This window comes from Plectropomus leopardus, chromosome 1 (genome assembly GCF_026936395.1).
Source record: "Plectropomus leopardus strain MGB_pleo_1.0 chromosome 1, ASM2693639v1, whole genome shotgun sequence".
NCBI classification, from domain to species: Eukaryota; Metazoa; Chordata; class Actinopteri; order Perciformes; family Serranidae; genus Plectropomus; species Plectropomus leopardus.
Window position 1 is genome coordinate 10,125,176 of NC_142176.1, and position 18,796 is coordinate 10,143,971.

Below are 18,796 nucleotides of genomic sequence, written 5' to 3' on the forward strand. Positions count from 1 at the left end.
AGACAGATGAAGGTCTGTTTGACCATTTATTACAAGACTACTAAAAGTCTGGACCATGATCTGGATCTGGATAGAATAATCCAGTAATACAAATATATTTAAATTCATTTGACTGCAAGTCTCTTGTGTATGCCTATGCATGCTCCCTTTCGTCAGTTATTGATTGCACCACACTCTCGGAGTGCAGAGCATACTCTTGGTACAGATGGAGCAGTGGAACGCCATGGTAATGCAGTATTGTTTACAAAGAATGGAATACAATGTATTAAATCTGATTATTTTGTGTGTATTATCTTATGCAATCTTTCTAGTAAAGCCCACGAATTTTCAAGACTGCCTGCTTTCTCATTGTGTGAAGGAACTATGAAACATCCGGATGCAAATTCCGTAGCGGACAGCAAAAAGTTAAAATATTTTAGCTCTGAAAAACAATTCTGTATACCGTTAATGCTGCCAGTTCTCCTGTTGGCCTCACCTAATATTACCATCCTGTCCCCATCCACTGAAATGACATCCAGTTTGCTGTCTGCCTGAGTCCATTTGAATAAAGCATAACTGTCCTACTAAATGAAAACCTCGAAGAAAATAAAGATTATCAAGCAAAGTTCATTTCCTCACAGAGCCTGAGAAAATCTAACATTATTTACATTATGAAAAAAAGAGTAATAAGGACTGAGTGTACAACATCAAAGAGAAATGCTGCTGTACAAAGAACATAATCCTTCATAGTCCTGTAATGATTTCAGCCTGAGGTCTGTGTTTATTGAGCAGCAGCGTGGATGTCTGGAAGTCGCTGGCTATTAAAAGCTTTTTGACAGAATTGCATCACATCTCCACACTTACTAAAAGCACCGCAACGCCTCTTCAGAGCCATTGTTCTGGGCATTTAATGAGTCATTCACACCAGCACAGGAAACTTTCTCCAAGATTTATCCTTAGCATTGACCCTTATCTTCTCACTGGGATGGGCCGGTGGAGATAGACAGGACGTTTATTGCAGTTATGGGCCCACAGAGGAAGAAGGAATAGATGAACGGAGGGTAAGAAGGATGATAACAGAACATGATGATTGCTTTTCATTTCCCGCAGTGATAACGTATCAAGGGTTCAAAAGTCAAATCTTATCTCTGCTAAAACATTCCTGTCCAGAGGAGACGACCACCTACCATTTAGTCTAACTTTCTGCAACTTGGCGCAAGCAAATCCAAAACTAACTACCGGAAAACATATGTACAGAGCAGCACGTGTTCAGCTGAGATGATCTTTCCATGAGCGACTTCTTGCTCCGGAGCTGACATCCCTCATGTTTTCTGCTCCCTTCCAGATGTGTGCTCTTTTCACACTCGGTTTTATTGCAGCACATCTGGACATATGGGAAGCATAAGATGACCACAAACCACACATGCACGCGCGCACACACACACACACACACACACACACACAAACCACATGAGAACCTCACAGCAGCAGAGAGAGGTCACCTGTGAGGATTTATGTAACCCGAGTGAAGAGTGGAGGGCGTGCTTTCAGCATTTATGTAACAGACTTTATTGATACTCCAAATCATGAGGATGGAAAATGTGCTGGGGGATCTGACTGTGAGCTGTGAAGGAGGGCCAGAGGTGGTTTTGGGTTTTAGTCTAAAGGTTTTTATAATTACCTTTAGGGTTTTAGGAAAAATATAAATAATCAGAGAATTATTTATCCGTCAGATCTTCTACTGAGTTTGAGAAAGTCTGAATTTGAGGCTGCAAATTGGAAAACAGTTTGTATAGAACAGCTTCAAACTAAGATTTTGTGGACTGTTACCACTCCTACAGGAGGAGAGTGGGAGAGGGGGTGGGACATGACTGTGCGTCCACAAAAAACAAGCCCTGAACATCCGCTCTTTCACGAAATCAGAGGAGAGTTTCTCAGGAAGGAGGACAGTTGGAAGGCAACATCTGGCCAGCTGCAGATGAACAAAGTCACAGCAACAGAGAGGAGGACAGAGAGTGTGTGTAACAGCATGTGTCATTTAACAAACGAGAAACAAGAGACAGAAAACAGACACTTCAATTCAACTTTTTTTTGTACTTCCAGGGATTTATTTTTTTTAAATTGAAATGACTGTGATGAATCTTGGGCTGCAAATAACAATTGTTGTTCTAATCAGTTAATCTCTCAAAAAATTTTGACAAATCATCATGATTTCCTTAAGCCAAAAGTAACATGTTTCAGTGTCTTTTGTCTAACCATCACTACAAAACCTAAAAATATTCAGTTTAGTGTAACAGATGAGAAAAAACAGGACATATTTCACATTTGAGGGGCTAGACGCTGTAAAGCAAAGGCAAAAGTGAAAGTGCCAAGCTACATTTTGCTATGTCATTTTTTTCAGTGCTCTGTCTCTTTGATGCCTGCTGCTCACGGTCTGGCACCTGGTTGCTTTCTTTTTATGCTGTCCTGACCTCACCTGAGTGCTGTGGGAGTGCATGCCAATAAGCATCCCAAACACAAACATGAAATAAAGAAAATACAGATGCACAGTCTCTACAGACAAAGACACTGCCATAACACTCGTAGTGGGCCATAAGTGATGACTGAGAGGCATTACTTGTGTATGAGTCTTGTTTTTTTTAGAAAAAGCCAGCATGTCTTAAAACGATGGCTCAATTATTCAAATACTTGCTGGTTTAATTTTCTGTGAATCGTCTAATTGTTTCAGTTCTGCACAACTGATTGTAAACAAGTTAGACATTTTATTAGAAAACGCAAAATCTGAACAAAAAAAGCTAAGGCATAATTAAAAGCATCAAAGACACAGATGTGCCTCAGAGTAATTAAGTTTAAAGACTACAAAGAACAGAGCGGGCCCACTGTGACTGGATTTGGCCCCTGTGACTTTTACATCACACAGAATAAAGCCTTTTCTGTCCGTCTCACTTCTATGTGACACACTGGTGCAGGTGTAGTCCGGGCAGTGGGGCAGCTGGTCGAGTCTGACAGCACGTGCCGAGTGTGTGTGTGTGTGTGTGTGCGTGCGTGCATGTGTGTGTGTGTGATGCTGACGAGGCACCTGCAAACTCTGACATACCCCAGCATAAATAAAGAGCCTGTGAAGGGACACAAACAGGCACATTGTCGGCTGCTGCTGACATCTGTCCAACTATTTGGCCCAAAAAAAGAAATGAGACACAGAATACGAGCCAACACATCCTGTGAGAAATGTTACTTTAACGGCCATTAAAGTCTGCTGATAAAACACATCTGCACAGATGCAGGGTTACAACTAAGAGATAGTTGTCAGTATTCATTAATCTTAAGATCATTCTTTAATTAATCAATGAATCATTTAGTTTATCATATTGCAACCTCCGAGAGCCAAAGAACACATCTTTAAGTGTCTTGTTTTCAGCATGTTAAAGTCCAAAAGCCCAAAATAATCTTTTTATTATAATATATGACAAAGAAAAACAGCATATCTTCTCATGTAAGAAGGTGGAAAACCAGAGAATCTCATTATAATCAATGTCATGTCTTATCTTTGTCTCATCCTGGATCTGTCTTAAATTATTATAATGTATTTTTCTGGATGTTGTTGTAAATGAGAGATTGTGCTCAATGACCCACCAAGACTAAATAAAGATTGAAGTAATGAATGAATCTTATCATTAATCGTTGCTCTGTGGCTGTACAGACAGGTATAGTTAGTGGTTATGAATGTAGCATGCAAGTTAAAACTAATTGCATCACCATTTTACCTGCAGAGTGTCAAAGATCCAGCTCGAGGAAAGTTTAATTAAAGTTGTGATAATCTCTTTGACACAAACTCTGCGCAGCTAGGAAGTCAAACAAATCAATCTGACCCATCTGAGACTGATGAGGCTCCATCCAATCTCTCTATAACCTCTGACCTCAAGCTGTTGCAGTCCGAGCGAGATGCCGTATCTACACGACCCTCCGCTCGATAGTCGACAAAGCAGGAACGGTATGTTCTGCTCCCTGTCCTCGTGTACAGTTTCAAAGGAAAATAAGAGCTCGGCACCAGGTTAGACAGATAAACAAACAGTGTAAAGTAACAGCTGGAGTCGTTGGCATTCCTGATCTCTCAGCTGGACAAAATGCTATTTGGTTAACAAAGTCTACAGTTGTTGTTACAAACATGAACTAAAAGAGTAAAACCTACTTTAAAGAATTTAAGTCGCTGTTTTAATTTGACCGTGACTCATCAAAGTTGTGGGAATTTATACAAAACTATAGCTTTTATTTTAAGGTTTGTCAACTCAACATTTCAGCGTCATTAATATGTTGTGACTGTGGAAAAAAATGCAACATTATATCGACGGGAGGACCCATTTTTCTACAGAAATGGGAGACACTTGAAATCTATGGACATTAGGTATGAATCAGACTGACGTACCCAACAATTATCATTTCACTTCACTATATTGTGTATTTTATTATGCAAGTGCACTGCCTCTTTTCTGTTTACTCTTATGGTTCAGTCCAGTGATGTTATGATTTGTAAGACTGCTTTTTGAAAAACATGAATAAAAAAGGTAAAAATGCCAGACATTTTATGGTTTCAGGTTCTCAAATGTGAGAATTTGCTGTATTTGTGGACTCTCAAAAGGAAAATGAATATATTTGGGGATTTAGACTGTTGATTGGCTAAAATAAAAGACATTACATAACATCCCCTTGGGCTGTAGGAAACATAAATGGGTATTTTTCAGTTTTCTGTTTTATAGACCAAGCAATGAATCAATATTGAATATATATGCATAATTGGCAACCTTCAAATGTCATTTTTTGTCCTCCCACTTGCTCTATAACAGAAGATAAACATTTCCTATGCAAATGTGTTGAACAGCTTTACGAAAATGTCTGAAGTGTGAAGCTGATTTCTCATATTTGTCTGAATATACATTTGTTGATATATAATCATGAATTTATTTATACTTCATGTGTAACAATTTTGCTGCTAGAACTTTTGTTTTTTATTCTATGAATTTTGCTTTGAAAAGGCTACAAAAAGTACTTTTAATTTTAGTGGTGTAACATCTGATTTTTGACCACATAACCACAACAAAAAAACCCCTAACTTACAAAAGCTAATGTCACTAATGTTTGTTCCCCTGCGTACTTCCACCATGGAAGGTGAATAAAGGGACAGTGATTCATTAATGTCCTGATGTATGATTTTATGCGTCTGACTAATGAGAGTTAAGAGGGTTACAGAGAGCAGAGGAAGGACACGATCATCCGGATGAGGTAAGAACAATAACTCATCATGCAGTTCAGGTAATCTATCTTAATTATTTTACCGACTCAAATACAATAAAAGCAGGCAGCATCATTAGCCACAGATGCATAATCTCAGAGGAACAAAAGAAGAACGCTTTGTCTAAGAAAATGTTTGGGAAAATTTTCTTCTAAGAAAATTTCAGAGTTTAAAATTAATTTTTCCTGAAAGTAATGTCTTTCCAAATTAGAATTTCAATCAACAGTAGGCGGGTTTCCATTACAGATTTGCGCAAAATGTCGATAAAACAGAATTGCAAGATCACTGCATTTCAGCCAGATCTACCCTTCACTCCTGCCCAGCTCTGACCGCTCTCACCCAAATATTATCACTTTTGGCTCCAAAGAACCTAGACCACAGCTGAAATGCCAAACTCAAAACTTAAAACAGGAGTCCACCTGACAATGGGTGACGTCACAGTAGCTACGTCGATTCTTTTTACAGTGTATGGTCATGCCACAATAAGAGTAAGACAGAGAGAACAGTGTACACGTTTTTAAATAGGTTGCATGTACAACGACAACCTGAATAGCTTTGCTGTCAAAAAGGTGAATTTTCATGGAAGCTGTAGTTTTTCTTCACAAAATAAGCTGAAGTGGATGCCAGTTTGTCTTGTCTGAATATGGAGGTTAAACCAAAAGATCACACCTTGTTTTTTTCAGAAAGGCCAATAAATGCTGAATGAGAGACTGCGCTGACTCACAGAAGCCGGAGTAACAGGTTAGTCTGAGCGTGAGGTCAAAACTTCTGCTCCCTGTTGGCTGAGTTTATTCAAGCATTAACATGTGGTAGATAATTGACAGTCAGGCAATAAAGGAGATAATAAAAGTTCAATTAAAATCTCTCTGAACATGATTCCACGACTCTGTGACAAATCGGCCTTCGCTCAATCATCTGGGACAACCCTGAGCAAACTCTAAACATATGGCTCTCTGTTACGTAATCCTCGTGCCATGGTGCGGAGAGAAGTTTCTACACAAACAATTCTGTGGTAAACTGTTGTTGTAACTGGCTGCTGTGTATTTTTACTCCATGAAACTTCAACTGGAGTCCAGTGTAGCACAGATAACCTGCACTTAAGACTTGCACCTTGCATGTTACTCAATCAGGGAATGAAGGCTATAGTCCAATATTTCACTCTTTACCCTGGTTTCACCTCAGTAAAACACGAAGAACTGTAACTTTACACTCAACCTAAAGGACTTTGCACATGATCGACTCTCAATCATTTCCCGTCTTTCTCTCACCTTTTTTTTCCACCCTGGCCTGAGGAAAACAACACTTTCAGGGCACAGTAAATCTCGCTCAACCCCGCCCAGTTGGGGGAGATCCCAGTAATACACACTAATCCTCCTCAGTGTTATAGTCAGGGGCTCTGGGGAGAGGGTATTAAATGTGCAAATGTGTGTGTGCCTTTCTGTGCTTGCATGTGTTGAGGTAGCAGTGAAGGAGATGCTGAGAGGTGAAACTGCTGACCTGGGCTGACTCACACCGGGAGTGTTTCTGTTGGCCGGGAACAACGGAGGAGCACAACAGGAGCTCCAGAGCTCACCGAGGCCAGCGAGGCCTGCAGGTCCATTACATGAACAAAATATGAATACTTGTAGGTACAAAAAATAACCTAAGTAGCAGGTGAGACTGTTGAGTGTTGCTCCGGATATGTTGCACATTAATGCCGCGTTTCCACTGCGTGGTACGGCACAGCTCAACTCAAATTAACTCACTTAGAACCGTTCTGTTTTGGTTTTACGATGGCAAAAATTCAGGAATGATCAAATTTTTAGTACTTTTTTTTGGCATCACCTCGGTCAAGAGGTCAAGCAAGCTGAGCTGACTGCATGTTTTTTATTAACTCGACCAAGATTTTAAAAAAACAGCAGCAATTAATGAAGTGAAAATGTTCCGTTTGGTTCCCAATGAAATGATCCAACAAAAGATCACACTACCCTTTTTCAACAGAGATCTAATGATAGGATCGCAACAACTTCCCCTTCTTTACGCTGCCTTTGCATTTTTACACAGAACTAACTAACATTAACATGATGCTGCTCCAGTATGTGATTTTACACAGCATGCCGGCATCATGGAAGCAAGCGATGTGTTAGGGGCGTGACGCGTAATTCAACAGTGTCGGCCTGAAACAATGGCATAACGTGGCAATAACAATCATTAACAGTCTCTGTTATGTAGCTGCTGATCTCATCCTCTGCTCAGAGGGTATGGAGCTCCTGAAACCATTGTGGTCCTGCCCTGCTGGCTGTCCCTTTGACGTTGATTTGGGGCTATTACTAACTCTGCTACCAGCTTAAAAAAGTCGATTTAACTCTGTCCCCCATTCTGAAAGTCTGATTTTCATAAAGACGGGGAGGTGGAATAATGGCGTGTTATTCTGGTCTTAAAAAAGCAGTGTAAAAGGGGCTGCTGAGTTTGTATCGCGTTGAAGATGATGTCAGCAGTTTCATGTAGCCTCACTGTGGTGATTAGCCAAGACTCCCGCTTACATTGAGGGAGCATTATCTCCAATGGAAAAACAAAATCAAGAAAAATACCCCACTTCACAAGTTGAGGCAAGTGGAACTATGCAGTGAAAATACAGCATAAGAAATAATGACGTTATTGAGGGTTTGGGATGTCTGACGTGCTGCGTTGTGACACACTCTATCATAAAGCTGTATTGAAAAAAAAAGAAACCCAAACATCAAAGCTGCATTTATCGGATTTTGGCCATCACAGACTTGGAAAACATCAAAACAAGCTGACGTATACAAAACTACCATCTATGGCTGATAACGTGATGAACATTAGTCCAAAATTAACTCTTTTAAGCTGTGTTTTGGTCTCCACCAACTCTAATGAAAATATCTGGATATTCATCAGCTGGATGTTTGTCTTTCTTCAGCAGCTCTGTCTGTCAGTTATTTTCTGCTGGGCTTAATGTTGGCGTACAGATGGAGTCCATCAGAGCTTTCTAACTGGTAACAGCTGCCTATGGGGGTTGATGAGGACTTCTAAGACAAAACTACAGTCCACAGTAACATCATACAAGCAAAACCATGAGCCAAAATAGGACTATTTTAAACTCTAAATCTGTAACTAACTTTCATCTTCATTATCAGTTAATTCTTGATTAATCGAGTAAATGTTTGGTCTCTAAAATTTCAGAAAATTGTGAAAAATTCCCATCAACATTTCCCAAAGTCCAACGTGATATCTTTAGATTGCTTTTTGGCACTGACCACCAATCCACAACTCAAAAATATTCTTTATACTAAGGTACAAGAAAAGCAGCAAATCCTTTAATAAAATACCTTGAAATTAATGCAGATACATTTTTTTTTTAATTCATAAATCAATGTATCCACTACTCTTACATTAAATAATTGTTTTCATTATTAGAAAATCAAAAATATTGGTTAATGCTGGTTTGAGTGTCACGGTGACAGTGGACGCAATTAATCTTCCTAAAAGCCTGTAAATTCATGTGTGTGTGCACATGAAAGTGTGTATTTGCATATCCTTTGATGGGAGCAGTGATGGTGACTTGCAGCTCTGGCACACACTAACACACACCATTAGCTGTGCTCCTTTACTAATGCCGTGTGACGCCTCCTCTCTGGTCTTGGAAAGCAGATCCTGATGATGCACTGTCAGAGTGAGCAGCGTGAGGTAACCTCATCCTCTCCCTCTTGACCCAGGAGAGAACAGAAGACAGCTGAGCTCATATTAAGCTGTCACTTGGCTCACATGTAAAAACAAATGACCGCGCTTCCTGTGAGCAGTTTCTGTTTTCAACAGTCAACAACAACGCTGAACCACAACCAGTTCCTTCTCTAAATAGTAAAGCATTATTTCCCCTTTACTGGGACCCAGAAAACAAACATGAATCCAAATCCTAGTTTGCTATATTCCAATATGACATCCATGTTAAATCAGGTTGATGTCGAATTCTGGGGGAGAAAGTGAGGGGCATGTTGTTACAGTTATGTTAACCATTCAGCCAGCAGGACACCCCATCCTGTAAGCACATCTTGCACTACCACACCTGCCTACATTCATTCCCTGAACGTGCTTTAAATCATTCTTAAATGTCACGTAGCCACCTGAAAACCCAAACTCTCGACAGGCTCACATCTGGATTCAAAGCCTGGGTGGTAGTTAAACACCAGATGATGACTAGTGCAAATAAATAACAAATAAATATATAAAGCACACCAAGGATCTATCTAAAAACTCTCCAGGACACATTTTACATCTACCAGTCTTAAATCCAGCAGTTGTTTGGTCTTTGCCAATGTGTAACAAAGAGTTAAAAAAGAAAAAAGAAAAGGCAGACTGTTATGTAGCACACTCAGGAAAGACATCTGCACAAACCTGTCATTACTGATGAGCACTGTTGAACAGATGGAGATCAAGCAGAGAAACGTACAGCAAATGGACTTTAATAATAACTCTGCACTTACAGCTTTCCTTCATAGCTGTCTGTCATCCGCTGCTCTACAGCTAATGTCAGTCTTTCACAGCGTGCACATTAATGCAACAGGTTGCTTTAAACTGTGATTTGATTTAACTTCAATCAATTATCTGAAATTGATCTGCCATCCCAAATTCAAGGGGCTCCAATCCTTTATGTGATGGCAAAACCTGATATTCTTAAAATAAAGTGTGAAAAGATAAAGCGTAATGTTATGTGACAAACTCCTTCTTCTAGCCAGGAAATGTATTTTCAAGCGGTGAATAAGTGACAAACCTCCCTCAGTCATGCAGTGGCACCACGAAACTCGTAACGTCTAAGCAAAAGAGAACTTGGTCTCCTTTCTTAATGTATTTGCATTCTTCGTTATAGATGGGGTTTTTTTTTTATCTTGCTTTATTTTCTTTTTACATTCATATTTGTTGTACATTATATTTATTTATTATTTTTATTCATTTATTTATTTTATTTTTATTATTATTGTTATTATTTTGATTCATTTTTAATCTGAGACATCTTTGAGAATTTGGAGAGCACTGTGTTGTTAAGTTAAAAAAATCTATAAAAATCTATTGGGGAAAAAAAATGAACATAATATTACCTTCCAGAGACAATTTTAATTTTGTTAACGCAGCTTGAAAACATGACTCAAGCATTTGACCCAAAATGTTTGACCTGATAATCAGCTGGGATAAAGCTTTCTATTATATAATGTAACTGCAGCTGCGACATTGAGTCGAAGCTCCTATGTACCACATTTAAAGTTGTTATGGGAACAGCACAAGATAAAGTTTACCCAAACTATTTCAAACACTGAATTGCAGGGTGTTAGTATCAAGTCACTGGAATTTAAGGCTTAATGTCAGTTTCAGTCATTTCTGGTGCAAGAAGGTAAACAACATCAGGAATGACAGCAGATAAGCACTGAACCAACATCAGCTGAAGTATTTGCCGTATTTCACGTACGCGTTTATCAGTCTTCGTTCTGTGAGGTTAACTGAAGTCCAAATATGTGTTGAAAGTCGCATCAGTGAAATCACTCCATTTCCCTTCAAACTCTAACCCACAACTGAAGCTTGTCACGTCTCTAATAGCCTTAAATTTTGAGTAATAACAATGTTCAAAGATGCCGTAACTCACCGTGTTTATCTAACCAGCACAACACGGTTTATGTTTTCATCTCCTCCGAGTTGAGGTTTATTAATTGAAGCACTTGAGCGACAGGGCTTGTCAGGATCCTAACACGTAACTGCAGCTGTTGGCTGGTTTCCAAAAAGACCCAAACCTCTTGTAAGTGATATCCTCTATCAGGGGCTTAAAAAAAAACTGTCTCTATATGCTTTAGGCCGTGGGCTGAGTTTCCCTTCGACTGACAGTCAGCAGGAAACATCCGTCTGCTTTGCTTTTCTTTAGGATTGTTGACTCGATGGAGATCGTTCTCACTGTCCTGCTCTTTGATATCAGTTACTTCTTAATGATAAACTGAAACTAATTCCTGGCAGTGGGGAGGAAAACTTAGCAAGAAACAAACAAACAAAAAACAACAGCAACAACAAAAAAAACCTATAACATGACCCCGAATTCTCCTAAAATCTTTGATGGAAATTTACAATTTACTATGTGGTATTTAAATTAAGTTTTTAAGTTTAATATACATAAAGACAACATAAAAGAGTAATTTAGTATTGACCTCCTTCAACACTGTTGGACTCATGATGGTCAAATTGGATGCACTCGAACCAGATATATCATAGTTTTTATTCCATGCCTTTGTCTTCCTTTTCAAAACTTTACAACTACATTACCCACAATGCAACTGCTGACAGTTTGGACAGAGATTTGGTTGTGTTATGCTAGTAGTGGTTAACATGGCCTTGAGCAGAAATGAGGCGCGGGCTGCAGGGGTCTGGTTAGCCTACTTCTTTCTGACTTCACAACAACAGATTTTTTCATTCTTTCTCTAGTCTTCGACCCTTTCTGAAACTGACTCAAGTGTCATCCCTTGGGGCAATCTGTCACATTTAAGCTCCCTCTGGAGCCACAGAAGGCTTTACACTACCTTTCCCCCCAAAAAAATGCAGTAGTACTTCTCAAGATTGCAAACAAACTTGCATTGTAGTTTAAGCTCACTGAGGCACAGCTCTTGAAACCAATAGTGCATGTCAGAGGTCAAGGTTAAATTCAAAGCTCTTTACATTAAGATGGGAAAACATTAACTCCAGTTAAGGTCAGTAATTTTTACTGTATTCTAGTCAATGAAAAAATCTGCGATGAAACATAACTACACACTACAAAAAGAGATGAATAAACGTAAAGAAAGCCACAGTATTTATTGAGTATTCCTGCTGTGCTGCCGCTCTCCTTTACTGAATGAAGAGCTACGAGGAAATGAAGATGAAGTATTCCTATGAGGTAATGTTGGCCGCGTTCCTCCCCTCCCCTGCTCTCTATCACTCTCCGCAGTAGCTACAGTCTTGGCATCAATCACCAGCGGGCAGATACGCAATCTTACTGTGCAAACAATTAAAGGCTGCTCCTCTGCACTCAAAACTACTCACTCGTGTTGCTGCGTTGAGGATTAACCCAATATGCTTACACATTAACCCCGGAGACACAGCAATGAATGGCATTCCTGAGAACTGTGTTTGCTAAAGCGAAGGCAATAAAAAGGCAGAGTGGAGCTACTTTTTGAAAAGATTGTTGACTTGCTGGTTACCTTTGAACTTGACTTCGAAGCTGACAGTTTCAACTTGACATTGATGTTGAAAACACGGGCAGAAACTGTATTTTATTACATACGGAGGAACTGAAATTAACTGAAGTAGCATTTGAACTGCGACAATATATTTGAAACTGCCATCACCTCTGGTAAAGTGGCCATAAAGTCAATATAATTTATTTGGCAAGTGAATTATGAATGCATTTGTACAGTTATGGCTGAGTATACCTGATGAAGAAATACCAGAAGACATGTATGCATATCAGTGAGCAGAGCAATGCCCTGGTCTTGGTTAACCCTTTGAAACCTGAGCAAATTGGCAATCAGCAACTTAACAAGAAATTACCCAAAAAAGAGCAAGAATACCTGAAAAAATAGCAAAGAGTAAAAAAGAAGAAAAAACAAAAATAAAAAAGGAAATTACCTGAAAAAAGTGATTTAATAATAATAATAATATCTTTTTTATTATTCTTTCAATAACAAAAATTTAAGTGAAATAATGATAATTATCACGATACATTTTCCCTTATTTTCTTTTGATTCTAATAAGTCTCTCCCTGTCTTTCTCACTTTTAACCTTTTACATATTTTTTTGCTTTTTGCGGGACATTTCTTGCCCCCACATTTTTGAAAGAAATCAAACTAATTCCCTAACGTGTCAGAGGTTCAAATGCTTTTGAAAGCCATCTAAATGCAGCACAAGAAAACTGTTGGCAATCCAGGTTTCAAAGGGTTAATCAAGCGCAAACAGCAGGTGACAGTGAGCGATACAACCCCCGTCATAAAACACGACACTCTTGACAATATGCAACCAGTATTTGCCTTCCTGACTGCCAGCATTGTACATACAGTTAAACTTGGGTGTTATGTAACCATCAAGAATTCAGTTGATGTTAAAGACAAATAAGAAAACAATGTGCAGTTGTGCACTTGTCAAAGCCTCTTGACTGGCGTGCATTAAAGTGGCAGGTCCCAGAAGAAGAAGAAGAATATGAGAGGAATGTCTTGAATGATATGAAAACAACCAGTTTCCTTCACAACCTTTAGCGGGGCCTCTACAAGGTCTACGTTGAGACAATCTTTCCTCTGTGCTGTGAAAAAAAAAATGGTCGTAATCACAAAAACACGAAACAACTGTACCCACTGATAGGCCACTGGCTGCTCACAGATAGAGAGATCGTCTGTTAGAGCTTCATAATCCCAACACAGCTGGACTTAAAGTGCAATAAACCTCTGTATGGGGGCAGACACAACTCTGAACAGAGCATTGAGACAGTTGTGGCTAAGCAGTGTTGTGTAACTGTTAAAAGCCACACAGAAACTGACATTAACAGCGAGTCAGTATTGAGTGTGGTAGCAGGAATTCATCCATTTATACAGGCAAACATATCAGCCCACACATGTCAGTTTAACCTGAATATCTACAGATGTTCTAATGGAGTTATTCAACTAATGACCAAGGTGAACCGGGCAGCATAATTAGCAAACGTTGTCAGACTACTGTGGCAAATCCAAGTCAGTCTCATGTCATTTCAGACAAGTTTCAACTCTCTGTGCATCAGCCAACCCCGAAACTGAAAGCCTCCACAGACATCTGAGACAGGATCTGGAGTCTGGAGCAGACAGTTTAAAGAGCAGGGTTGCAGCGGTATACCGTGAAACTGTATACTGTGGTATGAAAATTGACGGTTATCATATCGTGTACATTTACTTAACTACGGTACTGAAAAAAAAATGCAACCGGATAGTGAATCTCACCTGCATGTACGCTCCAGATCCTTAAATTTCTTATCTCATTTTTTTGTGTGTGTGTGTATTCCTCAGTACTTTGTTAAGTTTGATTAACGAGATGGAGAATGGAGAAACAGATCGAGAGTTGATCTGATCAGATCAGATCTATGCATCAGAGGCAAGATGCAGCAATTGACTGCGAGGTGCAGGATTTTCATGGGAACGCAGCCCATTTCATCTAAAGGAGTTTGGAAAAACAAACTATACGAATCAAAGAACAGTTAGTTTTCCTTTTCACTGCACTTAGGGCTCTGCTGCTCCCTCTGTGCCCAGAATATGCTCAGCAGCAACAAACACATAGACAGGATGAAACACAGCTAAAAAACAAACAAAAAAAAAAAACGCACCTAATGTGCCACGATACCATAGTTTCTGAGGCGGTTTATCATACCGTAAAATTCTCATACCAATGAAACCCAAATTAAGAGCTTTTTATTAAGGTGCAACATAAAGCTTGTCCTCTACAGGAATCAATTAGAACTGTGAGCTTCTGACTTCATCACTCTGGACCAAGTCCCAAGTCAAGTCAGTACTAATCACAATTTTGCCTCAGGTCACATCTTTTTAGAGTCAAATCAATTATGTCTCACAGCAGTCAAGTCTCAAGTTGTAATTTTTTAAACTTTTGTCCAACTTAAGGTCAAGTCTCTCACCTCAAGCTTCATAATCAGCAGCACATTCGCAAACAACAAAAACATTTTTAAATACTTGTGTTTTTGCTTACCTCCAGTACTGGTCCGGCCCCGAGGATTATCTGCTCCACTCCGCTGGCGAAACCCTTCTGGCTGAGAGCGGTCAGATGATGGATGAGAAAGTTTGTGCTTTGCGTCTTCCCAGAGCCACTCTCCCCAGATATAACAATACACTGATTCCTCTCTCTCTGCAGCATTGCGTGGTACGCCACGTCCGCCACAGCGTAAATATGTGGCTCCAGATCTCCCAGTGTATGATTATCATACATCTTCACATACTTGGGGTTGTAGATGGGCAGGAACTTGAAGGGGTTGATGACAATGAGGATGCTTCCAACGTAAGTGTAGATCTTTTCCTGGCGGAAGCGCGAGCGCAGGTTGTCCAGCAGCGAGCGCTCGTTGAGCTCCGGCAGGCGGCACAGATCTGCGTGGTCACCCTGAGAATCAGGCTGTGGCAGTAGTCCACGTTCCACCATGCGCCTACGCTCCTCTGTGACCTGCAGCCACATCTGGAGGCTGCCGCCATAGTGAATTGAGCCATCCAGGTTCTTCTGCCTCAAGAGGAAGCGGTAATCCTCGCCGCCAGACAGTGGGCGGTGCTCTAATGCCACGCGGGGCCAGAGCATCATCCTCTGCACGGGACAGTCGGAAGGGTTCAGAATCCATTCTTCCCCACCGAACTCCTTCACCTCAGCCAAAACATAACACTTGGTGCGGTCCAGCTGCAGGCGTTCAATGACGCGTTCGATGGCCTCGGCAGCTGTGGTGGTCTTGCGGGCACTGATCGGGCAGTAGATGGTGCCCTCGGCCAGGGCGCCTGGGTAGATGCGCACAGTGAACTCTGAATTCTCGTAGCGCTGCCGCCGGCCCAGGGTGCCCATGCCACCAACGCCATCACGAGCACTCATGGCGGCGCAGGAGTTCCCATTAGCAGCAGCCCGGCACTGGCACGTCCTTTACTGGGCTGGAGAGGCCACCAATTCAAGACATTACCACTGTGAAGCAGAAAACAAACGATCAATCAATACCCTGAAGATTTAGTAACAAAAAACATCCACAACCCAAACAAAATACATTAAAAATCAAGCAAAATAAACAGCAGGAGGGATACTGTACATCTATGATCCGAAACTGCAATAAAAGCTCACTCCTTCAAACTGTTGTACTAATCTAAAACCAGACCACAGCCCTTCGCAGTCAGCCAGATTACGAAATTTGTCAGATTATGACACAAAGACTTCATGTGCTATTATGTAATCTACTAAAGGGGCAAATTATTTTAGCTGGAGCCCCGACATGCATACTCATAAAGGATAAAGGATAAGTCATCGGGATCTGCAGGATTACCATTAACACACATACACATCCCCGAGCACACACATAAGCTCTCGCCAACGCCACGACCAGCAGCTGCCGTCCTCTTTACTGAAGACACAATCACGCCATTCACAAGTTCCCTCTTTAATACACAGCAGAGGGACATCATGGGGTGAGAAGAGGCCACGGAGAGACACAAAGAGACACAGAGAGACGAGTGACTGAGCTGTTGACAAAAACTTCACTATCATCGGGTTTTGGACAGTTCTGGAGCACAAACATTTGATGAACTCCATCTGAATAAATCAATGATTGCTTTTGAAAGGTCAGTTCAATAGGATTGTTGGAGGTTTTCATAAAATACATGCAAGCATACAGCAGATGGGGTTAGGTAATGTTCGTGTCACCATCATCACCTCTGAAAACAACCATAGTAAATCTTTCAGCAAAACGTGGGTTAAATTTGGATGATAGGGGGCCTTAAAAGCCCCATGTAACACTATCTGCAAAAAAGCTTAGTAAAAACCCTTTTAACCAAACATTTATCCATATGATGTCTCTTAACCCTTTGAAACCTCAGCAAAATGGTTTGATATCTTTCAAAAACATGGGGAGAACATGGCAAGAAATGCCCACAAATTGCTCAAAATTAGCTAAAGGTTATGAAAAAAAAGGACGTGAAAATGACTTGAAAATTAGATGTAAAATGAAGGGGAAATTATTAGAAAATTGTAAAAAAAAAAAAAATTAAAAAATGTAAAAAATAATCATTTTCTTATTTTCTTGTAACTTTTTATAAATTTCTTGCTATTTTTGGGCCATGTGTTGTGAAGTTGTTTGTCGCCTTCTCTCCTTGTTTATAAAAGAAATCAAAATAATTTACTCAGATTTCAAAGGGTTAAAAACCCACTGTGGAGCACTGCAGCTGAGTCGTGACTATATACTGCATAGAACATTGTGCAGGCTCTGGCTATCAGTGAAAGAAGCCTCGTGTTGCTTTTAGAGGACAACGAGGTAGAATTATAAAAGCCATTTTTTGGTGTTTATAACAACCAAAAAGCATCTGTCAGCCACAGATAAAGCCTGCATCACAGTAGTGGATATATTTCTTCTTACCAGGGTGGCATTACAGTCTTGTGCATCATCTGAAATGTTCAGTGCATTCCAGGAGTTACGTGATGTGCTGTAATTTGTCTTTATGTTGTTCCCACTTTCCTTCTATCCGTCTCTTTGACTTCTACTTTAAAGTCTGATGTTCAAAGCAAAGGTACAGGCTTCAACATGTTGCTATCAACTGTGGCTTTTTAATGTAGGCAGAGAAAGCAAATGTGACGTATTGTAAACTTTAGTGTCCCCAATCAATCAAAGAGAAACATGTGATGTGGCTGCTTTGCATTGTGGTCTATAAAGAGCCTCTTTTAAGATGGATTTTCCTGCTGAGCATCTGTACCAAACTGAGTACCTACAGAAAAAATACTAATTCTGATTTATATGTATAGATTAATACCCTCACTCCTGACAAAAAAAGGTCAAGAAGAAGTGAAATATCTGTTGTAATTTCCCACAGCCCAAGTGTTGTCACACTGCAGGGCTCTGATAGTTAAATGGTTGCATATTCAACCATATTTTGTGATTGTGTTAACTCAAATTTCACATGGTTGCGTTGATGCTGCTGCATGATGCAGACCGAAGTCTCTACAAACAGCGACAAACAGAGTGACAGCAGACTCATAAATGTGTCAAACCTGAGTTAAATATGATTGGTACGTCTGTGTTATACACGTCTGGTGTATAAAATGTCTGTATCCTCACTGCGCTGCATTTCAATAAGCTATGATCATCGTGTTACGTATCTTGTCACGCCAGCCCTAAGTGTTGATAGGCCTTAACTCGTGATGCCTAACCAGTCAGACAGTGCTGTGTGCTGTGAGCTAAGACAGTAAGCGAAATTACAGTGATGACAGAGAGAGAGATGTGGCTTTATTTTTTTACAATTATTATTTTTTATCTGACTAAAAAAAAAAAAATCAGGTGCTGGTGCGACTAATAAGAAACTTGGTAGCACCAATGGAGCCCCAGTCCAAAAATATATTCATTTAACCATCAAAAAGGATTCAATGCCCACATCTGAGAAGCTGGAACCAGCAAATGTTTATCGTATTAATTTAAAAAGGTTTACTATGGCCTTAAAAAGACTTATGTCAAATTCCTTTCCGCCTTAATCTACATTTCTTCGTGTTTATGAAACATACGAGGCCCACTAAAACTTTGACTTTCTGAATTTGGGTAGAAGCTTGATGTGCTATGCAACATTATAAACTCAATATACATCACAGCCACACAGAAAATGAAGTGAACACATGATTCAAGCACACCAGCCTTCCAACCTGTCTGTTAAAAAGAGTAGCCAAACCTTCATTTTTCAGCTGTGACTGATAAAATATATCATGGCTTGTAAATTATATGCATTTGCTAAAATACAGTATGCATTATGCTATTCATGGCTGTAATAACTGTTT

The 18,796-nt window shown here is 40.0% G+C and overlaps 1 protein-coding gene across 11 annotated transcripts in view; it reads right to left on the reverse strand.

Moving 5' to 3' along the window:
- Nucleotides 1–18,796, reverse strand: part of myo9aa (myosin IXAa) — a 151,854-nt gene that overhangs the window by 92,214 nt on the left and 40,844 nt on the right. For all 11 annotated transcript variants that reach the window (XM_088074946.1, XM_042491017.2, XM_042491039.2 and 8 more), the window contains one exon: nucleotides 14,993–15,955. In XM_088074946.1, coding sequence (XP_087931072.1) covers nucleotides 14,993–15,868 — 876 coding nt within the window. In that variant the 5' untranslated portion in view covers nucleotides 15,869–15,955. The remainder of the gene's footprint in view (nucleotides 1–14,992; nucleotides 15,956–18,796) is intronic.